Source organism: Humulus lupulus, chromosome 2, assembly GCF_963169125.1.
Source record: "Humulus lupulus chromosome 2, drHumLupu1.1, whole genome shotgun sequence".
Lineage (NCBI taxonomy): Eukaryota > Viridiplantae > Streptophyta > Magnoliopsida > Rosales > Cannabaceae > Humulus > Humulus lupulus.
Genome location: NC_084794.1, coordinates 221,787,469 through 221,814,698, shown reverse-complemented (window position 1 = coordinate 221,814,698; position 27,230 = coordinate 221,787,469). Strand labels below are relative to the sequence as shown.

Below are 27,230 nucleotides of genomic sequence, written 5' to 3'. Positions count from 1 at the left end.
TTGAGCGCAAATTTTGTATCTTAATCATTACTTTTATAGGCTATTAATTAGACAACTAATCAAAACTAAGATGACTTATTGCTTTATTCCTGCCTTAAACAGTCAAACGAATGATGCAAGGCACAATAGTATCTCCTTTACTCAGCTGCATTTAAATTATAACATTAATGCAATGCCCTTCACAGTACAAGACCTTAGAATTATAAAGCGCACTGTATTTTGTCATCTCAAACCTTCTGCAACAACCCTTCAGGAGCCATCCTTCCATGTCATCTGTGAACGTGTATACTAATGTCTCACCTTACAAGATAAGCAAATATCTAGGAAGCTGGCGCCAGCAGTCTTAACGATTTATCTTAAGCAAAAGCATCACTGCTTTCTTACAGAGGTTGTGGACGTGTCTGAACTATAAAGATGTCTTTGCCAACAACACACCCTTCCACATCCTGTGGGCAGCCAAACTTCTGCTCCAGGAAGAAACCCACCGAACCAAGGCGTTGACCCAGTTGGCGACGGAAAATTGGGTCAATGGTTAATGGTTTCTTGCTGTAGTCCACAGTCAGATGTATAACCTCTCCATCAGCAGGGCCAGCAGCAAGAACCAGAAGCTCCTTACTGAAATTTGCAAATGAGAGTGTTTTCACATTTCCATCGAACTTCCCAGAAGATAGACGCCAGGCTGTGCCCCTAGTGCCCGAAGCCAGAGTTTCACCAAGGCCAGATGCAATTTCAGCTTCAACGTAGTTGTGATCTTGGTCTGTTGGACTTTGTGTGTGGAGCACAAACGATAAGTCCGGCGAAAGCATTTCCTGTACTAGAATTGCCATTGAAGCTTCCCCTTGAGGAACACCAGCTGCTCGACGGCTCAAAATTGCTCTCCTGGTGTATAGTGAAGCCCATACTCGACTAATACAATTGGCTAAGACTGTAGGATATGAAGTACTAACGTTGGGAATGGATTCATAGAGTCCAGCAGCTGATAGTCCAGCCAGATCTTCAACATTAGCACTTGAACGAACAATCAATCGTGCATTTCCAGGAAATAATCTCTCTATGCTTTCAATAATATTTTTTGGGGGCTGTAAGGAAGAGATGAGTTCCTGTAGTTGCAATGATAATCTGTCCAATTCACCTCCTTCGAATGTTGCTGTTTCTACCTTATCCAGTAAGGACCTGAAAGTTTTCATTAACTTGCTTTGCTCTAATGCCAACTCCATAGAGCCAAATGGTATTACAGCCCCCGCAGGAACAGAAAATGATGCTGGGACACCTTGGTCATTGTAAACTGCCAATAAAGAACCACATCTTCAGAAGTATCACAGATATATATTCAGAATTTTGCTAAATTTTCTATGATATATATTTATATATATAGCTAGTCCTTGTCAATTTAGGTATACCAAAAATATATGAAAACAGAACACAGAATAAAAGAGCGAAAAGACAGTGGACAAATGTAAAGTGATATTCTGACAGCAAACCTTTAGAAAATTCATTCCTTTTTGTTTTCTACAACGCTTATACGTGCTCTGTCCACTTTGCTAATAACTCCATTTTGTTCAATTGCACTGTTGCATGTGTTGTATGGCATATGTAATAAGCATATTCCATAGATTTTTTGTCATGCAATATTATTACCAGCACAGATAAAATGCAATCTATTGTCACCTAAAATGACAAGTCTGCGCTTATGTACAAATGGGACTTTGAAACTTTAACATAAAGTGAGGTATGTATGGTTACGTGAGATGTGCTTATTAATCAGCCAATCAGGCTATGCCTTCGACAATACTGTACTCAAAGTCCACAAATGAACAAAAGCAACAGCCTTAGCACCTTAAAAGAGGTGCAGTGATGACAAGCTAATACCTTTATTAGATGCTGCTGCCAATGAAGCTAAACGACCACAAGCAGCAGCCTTTGCACCTGAAGTCCGAGCTTCTGCATCAACAAGTGATAGCACTCCTCCAGCAGAACCCTTGTTGGAAACATGCCCGGTAACAAATTTATAATCAAGAAATATCTTGGTTATTAACACATGACAATAGTAGTAAGGTAGTTGCAACCTAACTAAACAGAGCAGAATGAAAACATAAAACAGGATCTACCTGACTAGAGGAAGGGGCTTTTGCAGCGGAAGAAAGATCTTGAGCCGTTCCAACAATTGATGAATCATCATCTGAAAAATCTTTGGCTGCAAAGTTCTGGTTGCTTTTATCAGATGAAAATGGATAGATAACAACACCATTTGAGGATGCATCCAGCCTTCATTGTTCAGAATGAAAGACATACCAAAAAAAAAGGTTCAAATTCAATCAAATATATTAGTAAAACCAATGAAATTTAAAAACACAATTTAGAACTTGAATAAGTATTCTGAATCAGGACGTCTCCAAGAAATTAACCTCAGCGATTTCCCAATTTGCTTTTGCAAATCAGCAACTTTATCATCATCTTCACATGTCACAAAGACAACCTTCTCCTGTAATTTCTATTAATAAGCAAAGTATGTACTGACAAAAAACACTAATAACACATAGGGAACATGATACTTACTTGCCGAGCCCGAACACCAAGATGAGATAAGTGGGGTAGCTCTTGCAACAGGACGACCCCCACTATGTTACTCCCTGCAGCTGTTACCTGCCCAAACCAAAATACATTAACTTTGAGAAGGCGACTTACAAAATTCCGATATATAATCATCTAGTATTTAAAACCTCTTCATCTCCATCTGCTCTGTTGACCAGAAGAATAATTGGTCCTTCCACTGATGATGGTATTGAACCAGGGACAATCCTATCAACCTGGTGTGAAAGAACTTATGTTAAATAGGTGATTTGTGACTTTAAAAGCCTCAACAGCCAAAGATTACAAATATGTGTAAATGGGAATAATTCATATAGGATATTTAAAGTCACATTTTACAACTCTTCCAACACCACCAACAATAGAAAATTAGGCAAAATAGCTGACTAAGAATAATCAACAATATTAAAACTGAATTAACATGTGATACTTTGACCTTTTTTAATGTCTATATTAACTGAAATGGTAGACCATAAGGGTATGGAATAAAGTGAAATAAAATTTCTAAAGTATACTTACAGGAATTACAATTTATAATTAGAAGATAAAAAAGAAGTCATTTGATGCTTGTCCATATTAAATGCGTATGAGGTTACCTGAATCAATGTTCCCACAGCAACTCCTGGAACAAGAACATCCCAACCCTGAGTACCAAGTGTAGTTCTAACAGCTTTCAAGAAAAGGGTGCAGAGTTTTGAAACCTGAAAAATCACCCTAAAGAAGGCATACGGAAAAGGTTCAAAACAATATTTTCATATGATCAGTAACTAATACATACACTGCAAATGCACAACCTATAAGAACAACAAAGTTCAGAAATAATACTGGTTATGTAACCAGTAATGCAGGTTGTGATGCAACGCAGTAAAAAATACCACATTAAACTATATTAGCTTTAAAATGCTAAAGAGAGGGTGATACCCAGCACGAATCTCGGCTTCAGCATATGTCCTTACACTGTTCTCTGGGATATTAAAAGCTTTTCCTAATGTCTGCCAAAATCATGAAAATAATTTGTAAGAAATCAAGGTTGTTTGTTTCAAAATGATAGCACTTATGATATTTTGAGTACAATAATTGTTGATAATCTTTAAATTATGATGCTTGCCAGGCTCAAATAATAATCACCCTATGTCAATTATTTCCTGTTTCAAGTATATTTGCTTTTGTAAAGGTGGAGCTTCTAAGCAAACATTTCATGCAAGTTTTTCATACTAAGCTTCTGAGCAAACTAGATGCCAAAATAAGCATTTCTACAAGCTTTTTCATATGCTCTAATTGCAGCCTAAAAAAAAAAGAGTTGGGTATATATATATAAATATATTTATATATAACCTGGACTTTCTGAGGGAATATTTGAAGAAGTGCTTCAGAGTACTCTTCAGTTAGCCTTCTAGCTCTATCAAGAGTAGCTTTGAGCCTTAATGCCCATAGTGTCATGCCATCTTCACTTCCTACAGAAAATAAATAAATAAAGATATGGGAACTCTTCAATGAAGAGACAAAAGAAGTTGTAACTAACTGGACCAAGAAAGAAGAGGTGAGCACCTTCCGATTCGAAGAGACCTTTTTCTTTCCAAGCAAGAAGTTCACTTTCAATAGCATCACATTCATCAGACTTCCATCCAGATAACTTTACCTGATTAATCCCGACAATTAATGAACCAAGTGGATCATTCCAAGAGCTTACATTCTTTGATTTCACATTTTCTGCCAGCCAATTAGTACCACCAATAGCTTCAAGCCCATTCAGGAATCTGAAAATATTAGTGTTGTTAATAGTGCATTGGACCCATTATGTTGCTAAGAAGGAAACAAAACAGTTCTATTACTAACAAATTGATTTTATGTTTTTTTATTAAATTTAGTTGATGTGTATGACCCAAATCAACATTAACAACTCATCTCTTTCCAGATATATTCATTTGCTGAATTGTGACTCAAAACTAGTATGTTGTACACATATTAATTTTGCAATATACAGCGACATTACTTTAGATGTTGTTTCTATAAAAAAAAAAAAAAAAAGAGATGGTAACAAGTCATTTACCTAGTTTCAAATTTCTACTTTCTTTAATTACTCTTGGCTGGAAAAAACACTTTGTTTATAAATGCTTAGTTCATGTTTATAAGAAACAAAAATTGCATAAAAAATAAAAAGAACACAAGTTATACATGGATAAGAGATCAATGCTGAAAACAAAAATTGCAGCAAAAAACTCCAGTCCCTCAAAAGATTGGAAACCATAAAATTTTGGGGTTTCCCTATGGCTGTTCAATGTAAAGGGTTTGGGAAAATTCAAATATTAATTACCTGACACTGAATCGATAATTAGTTCTTTTACTGCTTGTTTAGGTTGTCCTTTCTTTTTTTTTTGCTCCTTTTATTTTCAGTAGTTTAATACTTTGTACATTGACTAATCAATTCCCTGCCAGTAGAATATTCTAAGAGATTTTTAGGGTAGATACATGGTAATCTCTTGCTTTGTTTGACCTGTAGAATTATATATACCCTCCAATTTTATTTATTTTTTTTTTTTTGACAAAAGACCAATTATATATAAATATATATATATATATATTTATATATAAAATCATAATAAGTTGGTCTATCACGTGTATAATTTCTTCTACCCAAGTGAACTCTTAATCTATCGAAAGTACATGATTAATGACTAATCCAAAAACAGCCAATAATATATGAATCATTATAACATATGAATTTATTTTCTTTTTTCCTATATTAGAAAAAAAAACACATGGATTTGATAATTATATAACACTCAGAAATAGCCCTCTAGATGTAAAACCTTTATCATTTGGGAACAAGGGGCAACAGGGTTTCAGCTTTTGATTATTAAATTACAAGAAAGAAAGTGCTAAGGCCAAAAGTATGTTTACCTGCTTAAAATAACAAATGAATAGTCCTCAAGCCCAATCTCGCAGAGACGCCACTAAGCTCCCAAAAAAAAAATGTTTGCCACACATGTTTAGGAGGTTCCAACAAAAAATATGATGGCATAATGCTTATACTCCTAATACTAAAAACTTATCTCACCTTTTGACGCATGGCTATTGCAGCATCAGAAGCATCATTTCGAAGGCCACTTTCAAGACCCTTTACAATTACTCCTCTGAGACCATTCAGTGATTGCATAGTTTTAAACAACAAATCGCTGGTATTATTACCATGACTTGATTCTTCCCCAGCATCCAATCTCTGAAAAACAACATACAGTTGGCTCTTATTGATATGCCACAATTAGATCAAAGACTCAAAATGAATCAAATGAGGAAAATCCTCAAGGATCAAAACATACTTTCAAAGGAAAGAAAAAACATGCAATCCCAAATTCACAAGTGGCCTACAGTCTCAGACCAGTCATTAATTTATCTTCACAATTGATGAGGGTCTTTAGGACTCATACCTTTGTAGACAATACTCAGTTCTTGTGAAGGGTCAGCTTCAGGAATGCAGTAAGCAAGAAAAGAGGATGAAACTCAAATGGCGAAAAAGTTTCAAAATTTAGGCATTCAATGCTAACAAAAGTAACATTATTGATTAGTGAATTCCTTTCACTAAACAGAGGGTTCTTACAGGAAAATGACACAAGAAGATTATTTCCTAAATTCCTAAAAACTAATTGGTTGTGAGAAGGCGAGAAGAACCAGACAAATAATTTCAGGCAAACAATTGTGATGAATTTATAGATGAAGCTTAAAAGGATTTATTTATATTATTTTTTGAAACCGAGCTCCTTGTCAAACTCTACAAAATTTGAGGTGCAAGAAACTATGACAATTACTATGTAGGTACTCAAGAGAGATTGAATCTCAAATTTTGTGGGAGCAAATTACATGTCTGCAATATGGGCTACACCTCTTGGTTGAAGTTTAAAAGGAATTTGAGGAGTAAGAAACAGCCCAACAAGTCAAATGAAATCAAAAGACTAGTCTTGGATACAACGAATGATTTTGGAAATTGAAAATCTCCTATATAATGTGAAAATAAACTAGCACTTGATGACTTTCAAAGTAAAGAAGACACCCCCTCTATCATAAATCTTTGAGCAGTCCAGTAGAGCATGCACATGCAAGGGTCTCATACCATAATGCAATGTTGCAGTAAGGTGAGAGAACTACATATATCCAATGTTCTTGTAGAAAATGGTGAATCAATTGTGTATATTATTCAAGGAAATAGCATGGATTTATACAAAATTAGAGAGGCTAACCTAGGAAACTAGGAGAGAAATTAAGAAACTAAGATAATTACAATTAATCCTAATTTCTAGCTACTATATTTTAACACTCCCCTCAAGTTGGAGCATAAATGTTAATCATGCCCAGCTTGTTACAAAAATAATCAACCCACACCCTATTCAAAGCCTTTGAGAAAATGTTCCCTAATTGTTCTCCAATCTTCTCATATTCTGTGGTGATCCAACCTTGTTGAATTTTCTCAAGAACAAAATGACAATCAATTTCAATGTGCTTAGTTCGCTTATGGAACACAGGATTTAGGCATATGAAGAACAGCTTGGTTATCACACCACAATTTTGCCGGTACTGAAGTCTTAAATCCTACTTTAGTCAAAAGCTGATATACCTACATTATCACACACACAGATTGTGTCATAGCCCTATATTCTAATTCTACACTGGATCTAGACACAACATTTTGCTTCTTACTCTTCCAAGAGACCAAATTTCCCCCAACAAAGACACAATAACCCGAAGCAAAATCTTCTATCTACCTTGGAACCTGCCCAATCTGCATATGAGAAACACTCAATATGAGCGTGCCCATGATCCGTGTAAATGATACCTCATCCTAGTGCTCTCTTCAAGTAACACAAAGTTTGTTCTAACGCTGCCTAATGATGAATTGTTGGAGATGACATAAACTGACTGACAACACTAACTGAGAACGCAATGTTTGGACGAGTCACAGTAAGATAATTCAACTTTTCAACCAACCAGCGATATTTTGTAAGGTGCACAGTAGAATTCATTGGAGTACTGCAAGATTTTTCTCCTAATTTTCTCATCTCAGTCAACAAATTAAGTACATATTTTCTTTGAGATAAAAAATACATTGTTTACTCTGAGTGACTTCAACTCCAAAGAAATACTTGAGCACTCCCAAATCCTTCGTGTGAAACTAGGTATGAATGAAAGATTTAAGAGATGAGATTCCTCTAGTATCATTCCCAGTAATAACAATGTCATCCACATACAAAACTAACAAAATGATACCAGCAGTTGATCGTTTATAGAACACAAAATAGTCTGACTTACTTTTTAACATACCAAATTTCTCAAGAGCCTAACTAAATTTACCAAACCAAGCACGGGTACTTTGTTTCAAACCATATAAAGATTTTCGAAGACGACAGACTCGCCCTGACTCCCCCTGAGCAACAAACCTAGAAGGTTGCTCTATATACACCTCTTCCTAAAGGTCTCCACGAAAAAAAGCATTTTTGATATCTAGCTGATGCAAAGGCCAATAATGAGTAGCTGCCATGGAAATAAACAGCCGAACAGATGTCAGTTTAGCAACAGGAGAAAAAGTATCACAATAGTCCACTCCATAGGTTTGAGCATAACCCTTAGCAACAAGCCGGGCCTTCAAACGAGCAATTGATCCATCTAGATTGACCTTAACCGTGAATACCCATTTACCCCCTATGGTCCATTTTTCTGAAGGTAAATCAACCAAGTCCCAAGTACCATTTGCATCTAAAGCATTCATCTCTTCTATTATTGCATCATGTTAACCAGGATGAGATATGGCTTCACGAACAGTTTTAGGAATCGAGATAGAATCAAGGGAAGCAAGAAGAAGAGGACAAGTGATTATAAGAAACAAAAGAAGAAAAAGGATAAGTGCACTGGCGTTTACTTTTACTTAGCGCAATGGAAAGATCATCGCTTGGGTCTGGATCTAATGACGAAGAATTAGGTGCAGGACATGAAACGAGAGGTGGACGCCTGGAGTACACTTTAATAGGAGGCAAAGGCATGTCAGGAGCTGTGGCTGAGGCAAGTGGAGGAATAGGAGACTCGTCAGAACATGTGTCAGGACATGAAACGAGCGGTGGACGCCTGGAGTACACTTTAATAGGAGGCAAAGGCATGTCAGGAGTTGTGGCTGAGGCAGGTGGAGGAATAGGAGACTCGTCAGAACATGTGTCAGGGGTAGAAGATGTGATAGGATATACCAACAAATCATCATTGTCCCCCTGACGAGTAGGAGTAAATGAAGACGAAAAATAGGGTGTGTTTTCCACAAAGGCAACATCAATGGAGACAAGATATTTGTTAAGATCAGGACAATAACACCTATACCCTTTCTGAAGACGAGAATAACCAAGAAAGACACTTTAATGACTTAGGCTCTAATTTGGTGACATGTGGACGAACATCTCGAGCAAAACAAATACTGCCAAACATCCTAAGGGCAACTAGAAACAATGACTTACCAGGAAAAATAATTTTATATGAGATCTCATCATTAAGAACAGAGGATGGCATGCGATTAATATGAAAACATGCTGTGGAAACGGCATCGGCCCAAAAATGTTTAGCAACATGCCTTTGGAACAAGAGGGCACGACATTTAACAAAATACCTGAATCCAGGTTTAGACAAAATAGGAGAAGGACCCCAAACATCATAATGAACTAATTCAAAAGGAATACTAGCACGTTTATTGACTCGACGACTCGAACTAAGACGATGATGTTTGGCAAACTGACATGACTCGCAATCTAATGAAGACACCTTACTATATTGGAGACAAAGTTTATTGAGCAAAGGAAGGGATGGATGACCCAACCAACAATAAGCCTCAAAAGCAGAAGCGACACTCAGACAAGCAATAGAAGTTGGTGGCAGTGGATTAAGAACATACAGGCCGCCAAATTCACGTACTTTACCAATAATCTTCTTCGTCATAAAATCCTGAAATAAACAATGATCGAGAAAGAATGAGATGCAACAATTTAAATTACGAGTGAGTTGACTAACAAAAAGCAAATTAAATGATAAATTAGGTAAGTGTAAGACTAATGACAAAGTAAGTAGAGGTGTAGGAGTAATAGTGTCAGATCCAAGAATAGAAGATGGTGACCCATCAGCTAAGGTAACAGTAAAAGTGGGATTATGAGACTGAAAAGTGGAAAAAAACTGGAATTACGTGTCATGTGATCTGTGGCACCAGAATCAATGACCCATTTTGAGGATGTGGAAAGAAGGCATGCATTAGATTTACCTGAATCAGCAATTGCAGTGACAAAAGGAGATGATGACTAAAGTGATTCCTGGTACCTTGAGAACTTGGCAAATTCATCAGCAGAAATAACAACCAATTTGTTAGATGCATCACTAGTGCTTGCAATATTCGCAGAGTGTTTTTGCTGATTTTTAATTGGAACTTCCTACACTCAAACTTGGTGTGGCTTGGTTTCTTACAATAGTTGCACATAATGCTTCTGGAATCTAGTGTTCAATTGTCAGGTCCTTGTGAATTGCCTCCTCTGTATCCACTTGGAGTAGAAGTTTTCCACGGTGCATAATTATTATGACTAACCAAAGCACTATTAAGAGAAACAAATGGAGTAGTTTCCGTGCGAAGAACACGACTAAAGACATCTTGTAAAGAGGAGACATCAGAACCAGAAAGAACCTATGCCTTTGCAGAGTCAAATTCAGATGAGAGTTCTTCTAGAAAGCTCATAATAGCCATCTGCTCTCGCTGGCGTTGTTGAACCTTCACATCAGGACTAAATGACAACAACACATTAAGCTCTTCGTACGTCCTCTTAAATGCCATAAAGTAGTTCATAAGAGACTGAACTTGTTTCTCCGCACGGTAAAAGGTTTTGCAAACATCATACATACGAGATAGATTGTCTTTTCCATAATACAAAAATTCCAAGTAATCCATGAGTTCTTTAACCAAATCGCAGTGATTGATCAAGCTAATTACCTCGATGTCAATAGAATTCCGAATTTAAAGAAACAAGCGAGCATCCTCCTGTAGCCACATCTTTCTTGAATTATCTTTTTCTTATGGAGGATCATCAATCAAATGATCATCTTTGTCAATACTTCTTAAATATAGTCGAACTGTCTTACTCAATTCGAAATAATTCGAACCAGTCAATTTATGGTCCTTGATTTTAGACATCACGAGAACCGCATCAAAAACAACCACTGATTTTGGATCTGATTTTGTCTCTGCCATAATCTCAAAAGCGAATATTGGAAAAGACAAGTAAGAAAGAGAACAAAGAAAGAACACCCAAACACGAAGTGAAAACCACAAACGGAGAAGAACCATCGAAGACAGAGGATAGAGGAGGGCCGAAAAAGGAGCAGAACCTGACCGTTGTTGGATTCATGGTCGAACATGCCTACACGCGCCAACGCGAGGGGAAGATCGCGGCGGTGAGGGGCAGCGCATGAGGCTCACGTGCGGCGATTCTGATGGCCAGATTTCGAGGTTTTGACAATCGGGGGCTGGGCAATCCTTCTGTGTGGGCAGTGAGAACTAAAACACACTCCAAATAGGGTTACCAAAAAAGGAACCCTAAAATAAAGAAAGAACCAAACTCAAACACAAACCCTAATTTTGGGATCAACCTTAATTTCGAAATTCGAACCCTAATCGAATTGCTCTGATACCATGTAGAAAATGATGAATCAATTGTATATTATTCAAGTAAATAACATGTATTTATACAAAATTAGGGAGGCTAAACTAGGAAACTATGAGAGAAATTAGGAAACTAAGATATTACAATTAATCCTAATTTCTAGCTAATTTACAACTAATATATTGAGAACTAGCTTAAGCCTTGGGCAAATTGTTGCCAATGGCTTAAGCTAGTTCTTGAGAACAATACATATATGTTAGTTCTCTCAAGTTAATCAAAATAACTCTCTCCATTAAATCACATTGTAGAAACCAATGGGGTAACATAACTGGATATTAGAACCAAGACCAATGGTTCAACAAGCCTAATAAACAAGTAGAGAGGCATTAACATAATTGAACTTATGGGCATAGTAAGAGCATCTGGATGGTTATTTACTAAACTCCGCCAGTAGAAAAATGCTCAGACTCACATTAACATTTAATAAATAAATAAATTCACAACTGACATCAAAACCTCAAAGTATCTTGTATTTACCTTTTTGCACTCCAAAAACAAGGTAAGGGCTGAAAGGCCACGTTCATCTAGAGATGTCTTGATGGTTTCAAGTTGTTCGGCAAGGCTACATAGAACAAAATAAATAAATATAATAAAATCAGAAAAATAATGGGTCAAATCATTGATCAGTCCACCCACAGAAAAGCACACTTAATAAGATTCTCTTTCCATGTCAAAGGGAAAGGAAATAAACTTTACAGTTCCATAAACTTTGGTCATTTCAATTGCCATCAAAGGGGCCCTCTTTTAAAATACTAGGAACCTTACTTTAGTGAAGTTACTTGTCATTCAGAAGCATAGCTAATTTGTTAACAGTTAAAAAAAATTAATTAAAGCTTTTTGATAAGTCAATGCTAAATTGTCTCAAGATAAACATTAAAGCTTGTCTTATCTCTTCTTATTAAAGTTCATGATAAGTCGATGAGAATTTTATTTGATTTTGGATTATACTCCAAAACCGCGAACCATGAGTGTGAAAAGACTGATGTAATCACATTAGAGATTTTTGTAGCAGTGTGAAGCCCAAGCACAATCCTGGATTTCCTTTCAAGTGAGATGAAATAAAACACTGCATCTTCTAAGGTCTTGCATGATAGCAAAATAAATAAGCAGCTATGGTGATGCCTAAGAGAAAAATGCACTACAGCTCCTATCTTACCATACTGCGTATCCTGGTATAAATACTTATGCAGGTATGAATATAAACTTCTGAGCAAGTGTTACCCAGTAAAAATCAGCTTTTCCAAAAAAAAAAATGGGTTATTTAAAATTCAGAAAATACAGTGTAGAAAAGTGTATTATTTGATCTCTTTTTCAGTACATACAATATCCTATATATAGGATGTAAGCCAATCAGCTATGTACGCTGTACAAATCAGATCAAATCTGACAGCTACCTAGGTCAACTATTTTAATCCTATAATCAAATGATATATACAGAAAAGAAAAGTATTGATACTGAAATTAATGTACAATATTTCTACATATAGTTTGACAAATGACCTGAACCAAATTTGAAAAGGCTCAAAAGAGGCCTCTTTAAGTACTAATTTCTATTGTAGGAATAAAAATTTATAAATTTTGGCTACATTTCTTTACAATGTCTTTCAAGAAGAAACTAATGCCACAATATAGAGAGGGGTGAGGGGATCCACGAAAAATAAAAGGAAGTACTAAATCAACAAAAAAAAGAACAAATTTAAAAATGATAGGAACCCAACTAGAGAGAACACCAAAAAGTAGGATAAACAAAGAAATGAGCAAAAGAAAAAGTGTATTGCTAAAATAGAAAAACAGAGAGAGAAAATTAGCCACACGAACTTTGAGGGGCCTGAACCTCCTAAGAGCAAAAAGCTCCAATTTTACTCACCCATTTCCTCCTTCCTCCACTTAGCCAACTTGGCTATATATAACCTTCTAGACCACCGAAGTCCCCATGCTAAAAGATTATCACCTTTCCACAAAATGCCATCTATCCATAGAAACAAACTAACAGCATATAATCCAACTGATACTCCTAGCCTAGATGACCTGAATTGGGGTCCTATCAGATTTCCACACAAAGAGGTTTTTGAAATTAGAAAGTACCATGTCACTACATGTAATCAAACTCAAACTCAAAATAAAAAGTCTTTGTTGATCTAAAACCAATCGTAAAGAGAGTGATTGCAAGCTAAAAAGTCTTTGTTAGAATATATTAGCTGTATATTAGTTGTAGAAATTAGAGTTAATTGTATTTAGTTAGTTTCCTATTTAGTCTCTCTAATTTTGTATATAAATACATACTATTCTATTGAATAAATATACAATTCATTCACCATATTTTACATGGTATCAGAGCTGATTTTGGGATTGGGAATTCGAAATTCAAAATTAAGGTTCATTACAAATTAGGGTTTTTCAATTAGGGTTCATCACAAATTTGGGTTTTTCAATTAGGGTTCTTTTTCGGAAACCATCTTTAGAGTGATCATTTGTTCTCACCGCCCACTCAGAAAGATTGCCCAGCCGCCGATCTGCCAAACCCCAAAGTCCGGTTGCCGGATTCTTCACGCGTGTGGCTCACGCGTCGCTTGTTCCTTCTGCCACCTACCCCACGCGCCGGCATGTGGAGACGCGTGTGACGGGGATTTCGACGGCGAATCATCTCCGGTTCGTTTCTCGGCTCCTCTTGAGCCTACTCGCATCTGTCTTAGGTTGTAGTTTGGTATTTCTCACTTCTTCGTATCTGGGTGTTCCTTACTTGTTCTTCGTTGTTTAATTCTGTCTTGTCTCTTCCGATATTTGTTTTTGAGGTTATGGCAGAGATGAAATCAGATCCAAAACCACTAGTTATTTCTGATGTGGTTCCTGTGATGTCTAAAATCACGGACCATAAATTGATTGGTTCGAATTATTTGGAATGGAGTAAGACGATTCGACTTTATCTGAGTATTGACAAAGATGATCACTTGACTAATGATCCTCCCAAAGAAAAAGACAATTCAAGAAAAGTGTGGCTCGTGAGGATGCTCGCTTGTTTCTTCAAATTCGAAATTCTATTAATAATGAGGTAATTAGTTTAATTAATCATTGCGAATTGGTTAAAGAACTAATGGATTACTTGGAGTTTTTGTATTCTGGAAAAGGCAATCTATTGCGTATGTATGATGTTTGCAAAGCCTTTTATCGCGCGGAGAAACAAGATCAGTCTCTTATGAACTACTTTATGACATTTAAGAGGACATACAAAGAGCTTAATGTGTTGTTGCCATTTAGTCCTGATGTGAAGGTTCAACAGCGCCAGGGAGAGCAGATGGCTATCATGAGCTTTCTAGCAGGACTCTCATCTGACTTTGACTCTGCAAAGTCGCAGGTTCTTTCTGGGTCTGATGTTTCCTCTTTACAAGATGTCTTTAGCCGTGTTCTTCGTACAGAAACTACTCCATCTGTTTCTCTTAATAGTGCTTTGGTTGGTCATAATAATCATGCATCATGGAGAAACTCTACTCCAAGTAGTTCCAAAGGAGGCAATTCCCAAAGGCCTGACAATCGAACACCAAAATCCGGGAGCATTATTTGCAACTATTGTAAGAAACCAGGCCATACCAAGTTCGAGTGTAAGAAGCTACAGTTTAAAAATCAGCAAAAACACTATGCTAATGTTGCAAGCACTAGTGATGCACCTAACAAATCGGTCATTATTTCTGCGGATGAATTTGCCAAGTTCCCAAGGTACCAAGAATCACTTCAGTCTTCATCTCCTTCTGTCACTGCAATTGCTGATTCAGGTAAATCTAATGCATGCCTTCTTTCCACATCCTCGAAATGGGTCATTGATTCTGGTGCCACAGATCACATGACAGGTAATTCCAGTCTCTTTTCCACTCTTCAGTCTTATAGTCCCACTTCTTCTGTTACCTTAGCTGATGGATCACCATCTTCTGTTCTTGGATTTGGCACTGTTACTCCTACACCTTTGCTTACTTTGTCATCGGTCTTACATTTACCTAATTTATCCTTTAATTTGCTTTATGTTAGTCAACTCACTCGTAATTTGAATTGTTGCATCTCTTTCTTTCCCGATCATTGTTTATTTCAGTATCTTATGACAAAGAAGATTATTGGTAAAGGACAGGAATCTGGCAGCCTGTATGTTCTTGATCCACTGTCCTCAACTCCTATTGCTTGTCCGAGTGTCACTTCCGCTTTTGAGGCTCATTGTCGTTTGGGCCATCCATCCCTTCCTTTGCTCAAGAAGCTTTGTCCCCAATATAGTAAGGTGTCTTCATTAGATTGTGAGTCATGTCAGTTAGTCAAACATCATCGTGTTAGTTTGAGTCCTAGAGTCAATAAACGTGTTAGTGTTCCTTTTGAGTAAGTTCATTCTGATGTTTGGGGTCCTTCTCCTATTTTGTCTAAACCTGGATTCAGGTATTTTGTTACTTTTGTGGATGATTATTCTCGTGTAACTTGGTTATATTTAATGAAAAATCATTCTGAGTTGTTTTCTATATTTTGTGCTTTTTGTGCTGAGATTCAAAATGCTTCATGAAACTTCTTGCGTTGATACTGCACTCCAAAATGGTGTAACAGAACGTAAAAGCAGACATCTTCTTGAAACTGCACGTGCCCTCTTATTTCAAATGAAAGTTCCTAAACCTTTTTGGGCCGATGCAGTTTTCACAGCTTGCTTTCTTATTAATCGCATGCCATCCTCAGTACTTAATGGTGAGATCCCATTTAAAATTCTTTTTCCTGGTAAGTCATTGTTTCCAGTTGCTCCTCAGGTATTTGGCAATGTTTATTTTGCTCGAGATGTCCGTCCACATGTCACCAAATTAGATCCTAAGTCATTAAAGTATGTATTTCTTAGTTATTCTCGTCTTCAGAAAGGATATAGGTGTTATTGTCCTGATCTTAACAAATATCTGATAGGATGAACCTGTAATTCAAGTGACAAATAACCCAGAAACAGAATAAAAAAAGCAATAACAGAGTGGAAAAAATGGATGAGCCTTGATTGTATTGATAGCTAGGAAATTCGAGAGCCTAGTTCTCTCCCAAACAGGTTACAATTTTCTACTTACTTCCTACCTCTCTCCATCCCTGCAGAATTAGAATATACCCCTAACAGATTCTTACTGTGCACCCTCTCCTAGACAGTCCTTTCTCTTATAACTAACTGTCTAAAGTCTCATTCCCCTACATCAGCAACACGTGTACCCTTTATACCCTTCCTACTGTAGACATAAGTCAATGGAGGCCTAACAATACCGTCCCCTCGAAGTTGCACCTTGTCCTCAAGGTGAAAATCTGGAAACTGCTCCTGTATGACGCCAAAATCTTCCCACGTAGCTTCGAATTCTGGCAGATTTTTCCACTTGATCAACGCTTGTGGGGCTGTCTTGTACGTTCCTGGCCGTATCTCCAACACCTCTTCGGGTTCTAACATCCATTCCATATCAGCTTTCAAACCTGGGGGAAGTGGGTGGCTGTTTGAGTTGGTCCCAACGCTGCTCGCAGTAATGATACATGAAAAACAGGATGTATCGCTGCTTCAGGAGGCAGTTTCAGCTTATAAGCTGCCTGGCCGATTTTCTCCAGCACCTGAAATGGCCCAAAAAATCTTGGAGCCAGCTTCTCATTCATTCTTTTGGCTACTGTTCGCTGACGGTATGGCCGCATCTTCACATACACAAAGTCCCCCACGCTGAACTGAACATCCCTTCGCTTCTTATCTGCTTGAAATTTCATTTTCTGCTGAGCCCGCTGCAAGTTCTCCTTTAACAACACCAGAATATCATCCCGCTCTTTCAGATTCTGCTCCACTGCGGAAACGGGCGTGCGGTACTGCTCAAGTGGAATGATTGGAGGAGGATCAAAGTGGTAACCGGCTTTGAATGGTGTCATACCGATCGAGACATGAAAGGTGGTGTTATACCAATATTCGGCCCAAGGAATCCATTTAGACCACTTGCTGGGTTTGGAACTCACAAAGCAGCGAAGATAGGTCTCCAAACACCTATTAACGACCTCCGTTTGGCCGTCCGATTGTGGGTGATAGGCTGTGCTGCGATTCAATGAAGTCCCTTGTAACTTGAAGAGCTCCTTCCAAAATAGGCTGAGAAAAATCTTGTCCCGATCCGACACAATAGATCTAGGAATACCATGTAATTTAACTATCTCCCTGACAAAAATGGTAGCAACTGTAGCTGCTGTAAATGGATGTCTCAATGGTATAAAATGCCCATACTTACTCAATCTGTCCACTACAACAAAAATGGAGTCAAATCCATTCGAAATGGGTAGTCCCTCAATGAAATCCATTGAGATATCCTCCCAAATGTGGTCTGGAACCGGCAATGGCTGAAGTAAACCTGCTGGAGATTGCGCGGCATATTTTTGCTGCTGACAAACACTACATTCTGTTACGAACTTATGAATATCTCTGCGCATTCCTGGCCAGTATAGATGCTCTGCGACTCGCTGAAATGTGCGAAAAATGCCTGAATGACCGCCCAAGTTGCTGCTGTGGTACTCTTGTAGAATGATTGGAATGAATGGTGATGTTGTTGGAATTACCAAACGCCCTTTAAACTTGAGACAGCCCTGTGATAAAGTGTACCCGCCCCCATCTTTGCCCTCGTCCAGCTCCTTTAATACTTTGGACAGCGTCGGATCCGAAGAAATATGAGCTTGTAAATCTGGAATAGATATAATATTAGGGGCTGAAATGGCCAGCAACACCGGTTCTTCATGCATTCGCGAAAGCGCATCAGCTGTCTTGTTATCACGCCACGGTCTATATACTATCTCAAAGTCATAACCCAATATTTTCGTCAGCCATTTTTGATGCTCAGTCGCCATGAATCTCTGCTCCAACAGGTATTTCAAACTCCTTTGATCTGTCTTCACAATAAACTTCCTGCCTAGTAAATATGGTCTCCACTTTTGAATGGCTAACACAATAGCCATTAACTCCCGCTCATGGACAGATTTTGTGCGCCCCCTTGCCGAAAGTATTTGGCTGAAAAAAGCTACTGGTCTGTTCTTTTGCATTAAAAAAGCCCCCAAACCCGTCCCGAAAGCATCGGCTTCAACTATAAAAGGGGCAGAAAAATCAGGAAGAGCTAATACTGGCACTGTACACATTCTCTCTTTCAGCTGTTCAAACGCTTCTTGAGCCTCTGCATTCCAGCCAAACGCATCCTTTTTGAGCTGATCCGTAAGTGGTCTAGCTATACTTCCATATCCTTGCACGAATTTCCTGTAATATCCTGTTAGGCCAAGAAACCCACGCAAGCTTTTGATGTTCTTAGGGGTCGGCCAGCTGGCCATTGCTTCCAACTTTGCTGGATCTGCTGCCACTCCCTGTGCAGAAATAATGTGCCCCAAATACTCCACTTGTGACTGTCCGAACAAACACTTTTTTGCATTAACATAAAGTTGCTGCCCCTGTAATTTTTGTAAAACCAGCTCCAAATGCTTTACGTGCTCCTCCAAAGACCCACTATAAATCAAAATATCGTCAAAAAATACAAGTACAAATTTACACAAAAATTCTCTAAACACCTCATTCATCAATCCTTGGAAAGTGGCTGGGGCGTTTGTCAGTCCAAATGGCATTACAAGGAATTCGTAGTGGCCCTCGTGAGTGCGGAAAGCTGTTTTTTGTACATCTCGAGCAGCCATACGAATTTGATGGTAACCGGACCTCAAATCCAACTTAGTGAATATTCGGGCTCCATGTAACTCATCCAATAATTCATCTATCACTGGTATTGGAAATTTGTCAGCCACCGTTTCTCTGTTGAGTGCCCTGTAATCGACACAAAACCTCCAACTCCCATCTTTCTTTCGAACTAGTAAAACCGGGCTGGAAAATGGACTTGCACTTGGGCGTATTATTCCAGGGTTCAGCATCTCTGTCACGAGCTTTTCAATCTCATCTTTTTGTACCTGTGCGTAGCGGTATGGCCTTACCGAAACTGCCCCTACTCCCTCCTTCAGTGTAATGGTGTGCTCCTTGTGTCGCGATGGTGGCAAGCCTTGTGGAACAAAAAAAACAGGCTGATATTTTTGCAAAATCTGGGCAACTTCAGTCGGGATCTTCGCTGAATTTGTCTCTGACATCACTGCCAGCGAGTATAAGTGCACCCAAAAACCACCACCCTCCTGTTCGACGGTATGAATCATAGCCTTCAGCGATATTGGTGATTTACAGAGGCTTGGGTCTCCTTGTAGAGTAATCCAAGACCCCGCTACTTCAAACTTCATGACGAGCGTCTTCCAATTAACATGCATATTACCCAAAGTCTCTAACCACTTAATGTCGAGTATTACATCCGCACCGCCCAATTCAAGTGGTAAGAAATCCGTTACTACCCGCAATGGCCCAAGGTCCAACTCAACTTGAGCACAAATGCCCTCTGCCCTTACTTTGCCACCAGTGCCCAGTAATATTCCGTAACATGATGTGGGTGTGATGGGTATCGCTGCTGCCAAAACGATTTCCGTCGAAAGAAAGTTGTGCGTCGCCCCACTATCGATTAATACTGTCACCGTTCGCTGTCCAATACGCCCCGCTAGTTTCATGGTGTGCGCCGATGAGATCCCCACCAACGAATTGAGAGATAGTGTTGCAAGAGTTTCATCCGATCCCCCTGCCTCCTCTGATTCTGGCAAAGATGGTGGTGTTTCCCCCATGACTGTTTCGTCTTCGTCATCAACTGTGAGCAAAATCTGGAGTGATTTTTGTTCACACTCATGGCCCCTGTGGAATTTCTTGTCACATTTGAAACATACCCCTCGGGCCTTCTTCTCCTGGTATTCTGCTTCAGATAGGCGGCGCACAGGCGGCAGCTTCCCCGACTTAGCCGCGCTGGGTACGGTGGTCGGCGACAGGGGCGGTTGGAAGGGTGTCGATGGGGACTGGAAACTCGATCCAGAACGGCTCGCATGGGACATCGGCATGGGTCGGCCAGAACTGATTGGGCCCCAACTGGAAGTGGGCCTAGAAGGGTGCGATCTAGGGCTCGGACCCGAAGCCCAGAACTGGTGGCCTTCTTCCACCCTTTGTGCAGTCTCCATGATGTTAGCCAATCCTAAAGGCTGTAGAATATGCAGAGCACCTCTAATGTCATCTCTCAACCCTTTCACAAAGCTTCCTTCCAAAATATGTTCAGGTACGTCTGGAACTCTGGATGCTAATGCTTCCCACTTCAGCCTATATTCTCTGACAGTAGAAGTTTGAACCAGTGACATAAATTCTTCGGAAACGGAACCGATAGGTGCGGAGCGAAATCGCATTAACAGTCTTTCCTTAAGGGTCGCACATGACGTAATCGGCCGCCTTTGGTGTTCCCATTGAAACCACGTCAACACATCACCTTCCAAAGCCACTATGGCCGCCTCAAGCATAACCGGTTCCGACATACGACTTAGCAGAAAATAGCGTTCCACTTTATAAATCCACCCTTCCGGATTCTCTCCAGCAAAAAGTGGTAACTCCATTCGGGGAGGCCTATAGTCTTGACTGTGTTCCAGACCTGTATATGCAGAATCGGCCTGGCCGACTACCTGTGGCTGCTGTTCGAACTGCCTCGAGTGCGATGGGCTGGGCTGAGGCATCGGAAAACCAGTCGCCGGCGGTTGGTGCGATTCTCCCTCCACTGCGCGCCGTTGCCGATCAATTGTGGTCGCGGTCCCCTCCACTGTCGTTTTCCCTGCTACTTGCATCAGCTGAGCTAGGTGAGTCACTAGGTAGTCCATCTTCTTCTCAATCGCAGGTAACCGTTGAATTTCGTTTTTCAACAAGTCGATCTCTCTGGGTAGTTGCTGAAAATCAGATCTAACGTCTGTGAGCCCTTTCTGAAACTCAGATTGCACTGCCTCCAGTTTATCCTCCCACATCTCATTCGAATTATCAGCCTTCTTAGGTCCCATCTGGATCTAATCTCTGATACCAATTTGATAGGATGAACCTATAATTCAAGTGACAAATAACCCAGAAACAGAATAGAAAATGCAATAACAGAGTGGAAAAAATGGATGAGCCTTGATTGTATTGATAGCTAGGAAATTCGAGAGCCTAGTTCTCTCCCAAATAGGTTACAATTTTCTACTTACTTCCTACCTCTCTCCATCCCTGCTGAATTAGAATATACCCCTAACAGATTCTTACTGTGCACCCTCTCCTAGACAGTCCTTTCTCTTATAACTAACTGTCTAAAGTCTCATTCCCCTACATCAGCAACACGTGTACCCTTTATACCCTTCCTACTGTAGACATAAGTCAATGGAGGCCTAACAATATCTTGTGTCTATTGATGTTACTTTTGTGAAAAATACACCTTATTTTTCATCTTCACCTACTCCTACTCGTCAGGGGGAGGATGATGATTTGTTGGTATATTCTGTCACATCCTCTGCGCCTGATACATGTTCTGACGAGTCTCTTGTTCCTTCACCTGCCTTGATCATAGCTCCCGCAATGCCTACACCTCCACCACCTCCACCACCTCCTAAGCCTCCTATTATAGTGTACTCCAGGCGTCCACCTCCTCCACCTCCCGTTTCATGTCCTGCACCTGCATCTTCGTCATCAGATTCGGAACTCAACGATGATCTTCCCATTGCACTACGTAAAGGTAAACGTCAATGTACATATCCTATTTCTTTTTTTGTTTCTTATAATCATCTGTCCTCTTCTTCTTGCTCTTTTATTGCTTCTCTTGATTCTATCACTATTCCTAAAACTGTTCGTGAAGCCATGTCTCATCCTGGTTGGCTTGCTGCAATGATAGAAGAGATGAATGCTTTAGTTGCGAATAGTACTTGGGACTTGGTTAATTTACCTTCAGGCAAACAGGCCGTAGGGTGCAAATGGGTGTTTACGGTTAAAGTCAATCCAGATGGAACAATTGCTCGCTTAAAGGCCCGTCTTGTTGCCAAGGGTTATGCTCAAACCTATGGAGTGGACTATTGTGATACTTTTTCTCCTGTTGCTAAACTCACATCTGTTCGACTGTTCATTTCCATGGCAGCTACTCATCATTGGCCTTTACATCAGCTTGATATTAAAAATGTTTTTCTTCATGGGGATCTTGAGGAAGAAGTGTATATGGAGCAACCTCCTGGGTTTGTTGCTCAGGGGGAGTTAGGGCGAGTTTGTCGTCTTCGCAAATCTTTATATGGGTTGAAACAAAGTCCTCGTGTTTGGTTTGGTAAATTTAGTCAGGCTGTTGAGAAATTTGGTTTGTTGAAAAGTAAGTCAGATCATTCTGTGTTCTATAAAAGATCAACTGCTGGTATCATTTTGTTAGTTGTGTATGTGGATGACATCGTTATTACTGGAAATGATACTGGAGGCATCTCATCCCTTAAATCTTTCATTCATACCCAGTTTCACATGAAGGATTTAGGGGTGCTCAAGTATTTCTTGGGAGTTGAAGTTACTCGGAGTAAACAAGGTATTTTTCTCTCAAAGAGAGTATGTACTTGATTTGTTTATTAAGAAAGGAAAATTGGGAGCAAAACCTTGTAGTACTCCAATGAATCCAGCTGTGCATCTTACACGTGATGGGGAACCATTTGAAGATCCTGAGAAATATCGCAGATTGGTTGGAAAGTTGAATTATCTAATTGTGACTCGTCCAGATATTGCATTCTCTGTTAGTGTTGTTAGTCAGTTTATGTCTTCTCCAACAAGTCATCATTGGGCAGCATTAGAGCAAATTTTGTGTTACTTGAAAGGAACACTAGGACGAGGTATTGTTTACAAGGATCATGGACACACCCAGATTTAGTGTTTCTATGATGCAGATTGGGCAAGCTCCAAGGTAAATAGACGATCCACTTCAGGTTATTGTGTCTTTGTTGGGGGCAATCTAATCTCTTGGAAGAGTAAGAAGCAAAATGTTGTGTCTAGATCCAGTGCAGAATCAGAATATAGAGCTATGGCACAGTGTGTGTGTGAGATAGTATGGATTTATCAGCTTTTGACTGAATTCGGGTTTAAGATTTCAGTTCCAGCAAAATTGTGGTGTGATAATCAAACTGCTCTTCATATTGCCTCAAATCCTGTGTTCCACGAGCGACTAAGCACATTGAGATTGATTGTCATTTTGTTCGTGAGAAAATTCAACAATGTCTGATCTCCACAGGATATGTGAAGACTGTTAAACAATTTGGAGATACTTTTACAAAGGCTTTGAATGGGGTGCGGGTTGATTATCTTTGTAACAAGCTGGGCATGATTAACATTTATGCTCCAGCTTGAGGGGGAGTGTTAGAATATATTAGCTGTATATTAGTTGTAGAAATTAGAGTTAATTGTATTTAGTTAGTTTCCTATTTAGTCTCTCTAATTTTATATATAAATACATACTATTCTATTGAATAAATATACAATTCATTCACCATATTTTACACAAAGCATCTTCCATTGAAATCATGAGTAACGTGTATTAAGGCTTGCCCAATAAAAAATGATTTGTGTTATCTGAGGTTTTGAATAGGAAAACTGTACGTAAATGATAACAGAAACATTGAGCTACTAAACTAAGACAGCAATAAATAGTAGCAGTTAGACAGTGAAGGCAACAAAAGTAGAATACAGTGGCAAGGCCAAACTTATGTCCGTGATAATAGTGGAGACAATACTGGTGAACTATCACAAGATAATGCATTTAATCATAACCTCATTCAAGCTGCTAACTTTTCAGTTTGTGTAAGACAAATTACATTAGAGCTTTTCTTCCTTTTTCCTAATAAGAAGCCGATTATAATTAACCAAAAAACTTACTAACAAGATAATGACCAAAAAGCAGGGAAGATGATACTCATGACAATTTATATTTTATTCTGCAAACATTAACCAAGAACTTGAGCAATTTTAAATGTTTATGTGTATTGAAGCAAACCTTCCAGCATTGAAAAAATCTTTGAGTTCATGATGGAATATCTTGAATTGCTCTACAAATGCTTCGTTGTACTCTCCTGGATTTTTTGTTATTCTTGCAAGCATTGCTTCTGTAGAAACCAAATCTTCCGGACCAGCATTGCGATGAAGTTTGTTTTGTATAGTATGCTTAATCTCTTGCTGGAATACAAGAACTTTAAATTAGCAAACTATCCATTGCATTACAAATAAAAGCACCAAGCCCTGTGTAAAGTATAACCTTGAGATCATGAGGAATATCATTCCGGTGAGCAATATCTCTTATGCGTGTTAGTGGTACAGAAGCAGTAAATTCTGCCTTGAAAGAAGGGAGACACGGATGAATCTTGCGGATAACAAGTAATTCCTGTATCACGTATACAAAATTATTATCTGAGGTAAGTGACAAGTGAATGACTTCTAGGCTGTAAATTTATCAATACTCAGTGAGAAAGAAATATATAAGAAAGTACTGATAAGTTGATACATTATTGTTTTCATGGAATATCATAGGCATTAATGACAGTTAACACATTTTACAAGCCATTCATGAATTAAGATACACCTTGTGATTTCTAATTGACCAGCATTAATGAATAGATCATTGGCTACTTGAGAATTCCAACAGAAGCATGGAAAATAGATAGGCATAAACAATGTTATATTAATACCCACTTTCAACAAAATTCAGGAAACTAATAATCAATCAAAGAACAATAAACAAAAAACTACCTGCAGTGAAGTATCTTTCCTAGACGAAATTCGTTCCAATTCACGAAATATAAGCCTTGAAATCTCAGCATGCCTATTTGGGCGGTGATGACCTCCATCTTCAAAGCAAGGAATTTGTCCTGTGTTTATCCACTGCATAAGAAGAAGATATAAGAAAAGCATGCAAGAACAAATGAATAATAAAAGGCAGAGAAAAAATATGAAGACCTTCAAATAGATGGCAGCATAAATGAGCGCATCCAATCGTTCCTCACTTTGCGAGTTTTCAAGTAATAGATCACGTACAATTTCAAGCTTCGGCAAAGAAAGTTGTATTAGTGTCAGAAACTAGGGAAGTTGATCTCAAGATGACCAAAAATAAATTATGAAGAGACATTAAATTCAGAAGTTGTAACAAAATGATTACTAAACTCCCTAATTTCAGCATTTTCATATACTGAATTCAGTCCATGAAACTTAGAGGATGTGCACATAAGTGTGTGTAGTTGTATGAATGAATGGAGGAATGTATACAGATGTTTTAATTGATTATAGCAACACTAGCTAAGATAAACGCTCGTCAGGACAACAAACCTCATAAATAAGCATAAAACTTTATCAGAAATAGCCAGTAATACCTTTCTCCACCAATTTCTTGCATTTCTATCACCTTCAACAAATTTTAAAGCCAGTCCTTCAAGACCTGAGGTGTCCCACCTTCTTTCTGATTCACGGTCCCGATGCTCATTTGAGCGCATGAAGGAGATATCCTTTCCTTGCCATTGCCCAACAAAAGGACTCGTCTCCACCTCTGAAAGAGAAGCAGAAGGAGCATCAGCAGTTGTAGACCCATTGTCAATTACAGCCTCTCCTTCCTCCAACGCCAATAAATTAACAGCCTCTCCTGTTGCATTCCAATGACAAACAATTCCAAAACTCCCCTGTTTTGGAAGCTTCACAACTCGATTATCTCCACCTTCCCATTTCTTAGTCTTATCATTATTCACAATAACAAACTTATACTCAATGGGCTCGCCCCCTTTGAATTCCAAATTGCACACCCAACCACTCTCTGTCCACTTTAGAAGCACCTCCTTCTTCCAAGAGCCCAATTCTTTTGCTGACCCCAAAATAACAACATGCTCTCCAAATTCAACTTGGTGATCCAACCGTATATTTAGCAGCACTTTATCACGCCCCAGTTTTGATTTCTTCTCAGACTTCTTCTCCTCCTCTCTTTATTAATAAAAAAGGAAATTATCATTTTTTTCAAAAAACAATAATAATAATAATGTTTTACCACCATTTTCATTAGTTCGAAATAACTAAAAATACAAGATGCTCAGTCAAGACCGGGTTTCACTAATACGACCAAATAAATCAAATGTACTTTATGAAACAACATGAAAGCCTATAGACCACAGCTTCCTTTAAAAAAAAAATACTTGAATCACGATAAACAAAAGCCATTTATTCGAAATTCGATCATCAATCGAACATAAACAAGCGAAGTTCAATTTCTCAAACAAACACACCACGAAGAACTATGTTCGGTAACAGAAAAGGAAAACGAAAATGATAACTTACATAGTTTCAGTAGAAGAAACAGCAGCGACACGAACGATCGGGGGTAAATGGCGGAGATGGAGTGGACTAGAAATTCTGGTTCGAGTGAAGAGAGTGGGAAGAAGACGAGTTGTATGAGAAGAACGATAGTCGGTGAATCTGAATTGGTTCTGGTGAAGGATTGAGCTTCGAAACAAACGCAGAGAATCCATTACCTATTTCAGATCAATGTAGAGGGAGAGTCACAGAAATTATCAGTGAGAATTCCAGAGGGTTGGGGAGTTGAAGAAGAAGTTAGAACTCCAACGATCTGCCACGTGGATTCGGATTTCGAAGCAACGGAAATAATCAATCTATTCTGCCACTATGAGTGCGAGACGCTTTCTTTTTTGGGAAATTTTAATATGCATGCTTGATAAAAGTTATAATTACACAAAAATACTAGGCATATTAAAATTTACAAAATAATGCTAATTTTTTGCACATTACCCAAAATACCCTTTTCACTTCTTCCTCATTCTCATTTCTCTCTTCCCTCTTCTCTCTTCTCTCTTCCCTTTTTTTCTATCTTATTTCACTCTCTCTCACCTCACAACACCACCACCACACTAAATATTATATTTCGAACAGATTTGGACATGATTTTTGGGTTTTTTTTGCGATTTTTTTCAGATCTGAAACTTTGAAATCTGCAAAAAATCGACATTGCTCGATGGTGG

The 27,230-nt window shown here is 38.6% G+C and overlaps 1 protein-coding gene across 1 annotated transcript; it reads right to left on the bottom strand.

The window, feature by feature from the left end:
• LOC133818990 (phosphoglucan, water dikinase, chloroplastic) lies at positions 1 to 26,886 on the bottom strand. Its single transcript, XM_062252135.1, has 19 exons — positions 26,533 to 26,886; positions 25,584 to 26,181; positions 25,174 to 25,260; positions 24,967 to 25,098; positions 24,476 to 24,601; positions 24,218 to 24,396; positions 11,793 to 11,877; positions 5,648 to 5,809; positions 5,491 to 5,543; positions 4,138 to 4,346; positions 3,925 to 4,043; positions 3,511 to 3,581; positions 3,186 to 3,303; positions 2,721 to 2,807; positions 2,557 to 2,643; positions 2,406 to 2,482; positions 2,109 to 2,265; positions 1,870 to 1,978; positions 1 to 1,285 (listed from the first exon to the last, which is right to left on the bottom strand). The coding sequence occupies exons 1-19, from the start codon at positions 26,721 to 26,723 to the stop codon at positions 381 to 383; spliced, it is 3,552 nt and encodes a 1,183-aa protein (XP_062108119.1). The 5' UTR covers positions 26,724 to 26,886; the 3' UTR covers positions 1 to 380.
• Between the last annotated feature and the right edge of the window lie 344 nt (positions 26,887 to 27,230).

Coding starts and splice junctions, on each gene's coding strand:
- LOC133818990 (XM_062252135.1), bottom strand. CDS start 26,723: ATGGATTCTCTGCGTTTGTTTCGAAGCTCAATCCTTCACCAGAACCAA. Junction 3,304..3,510: donor GAAGCCGAGATTCGTGCTGG/GTATCACCCTCT, acceptor TGCCTTCTTTAG/GGTGATTTTTCAGGTTTCAA. Junction 2,266..2,405: donor CAAATTGGGAAATCGCTGAG/GTTAATTTCTTG, acceptor TGAACAATGAAG/GCTGGATGCATCCTCAAATG.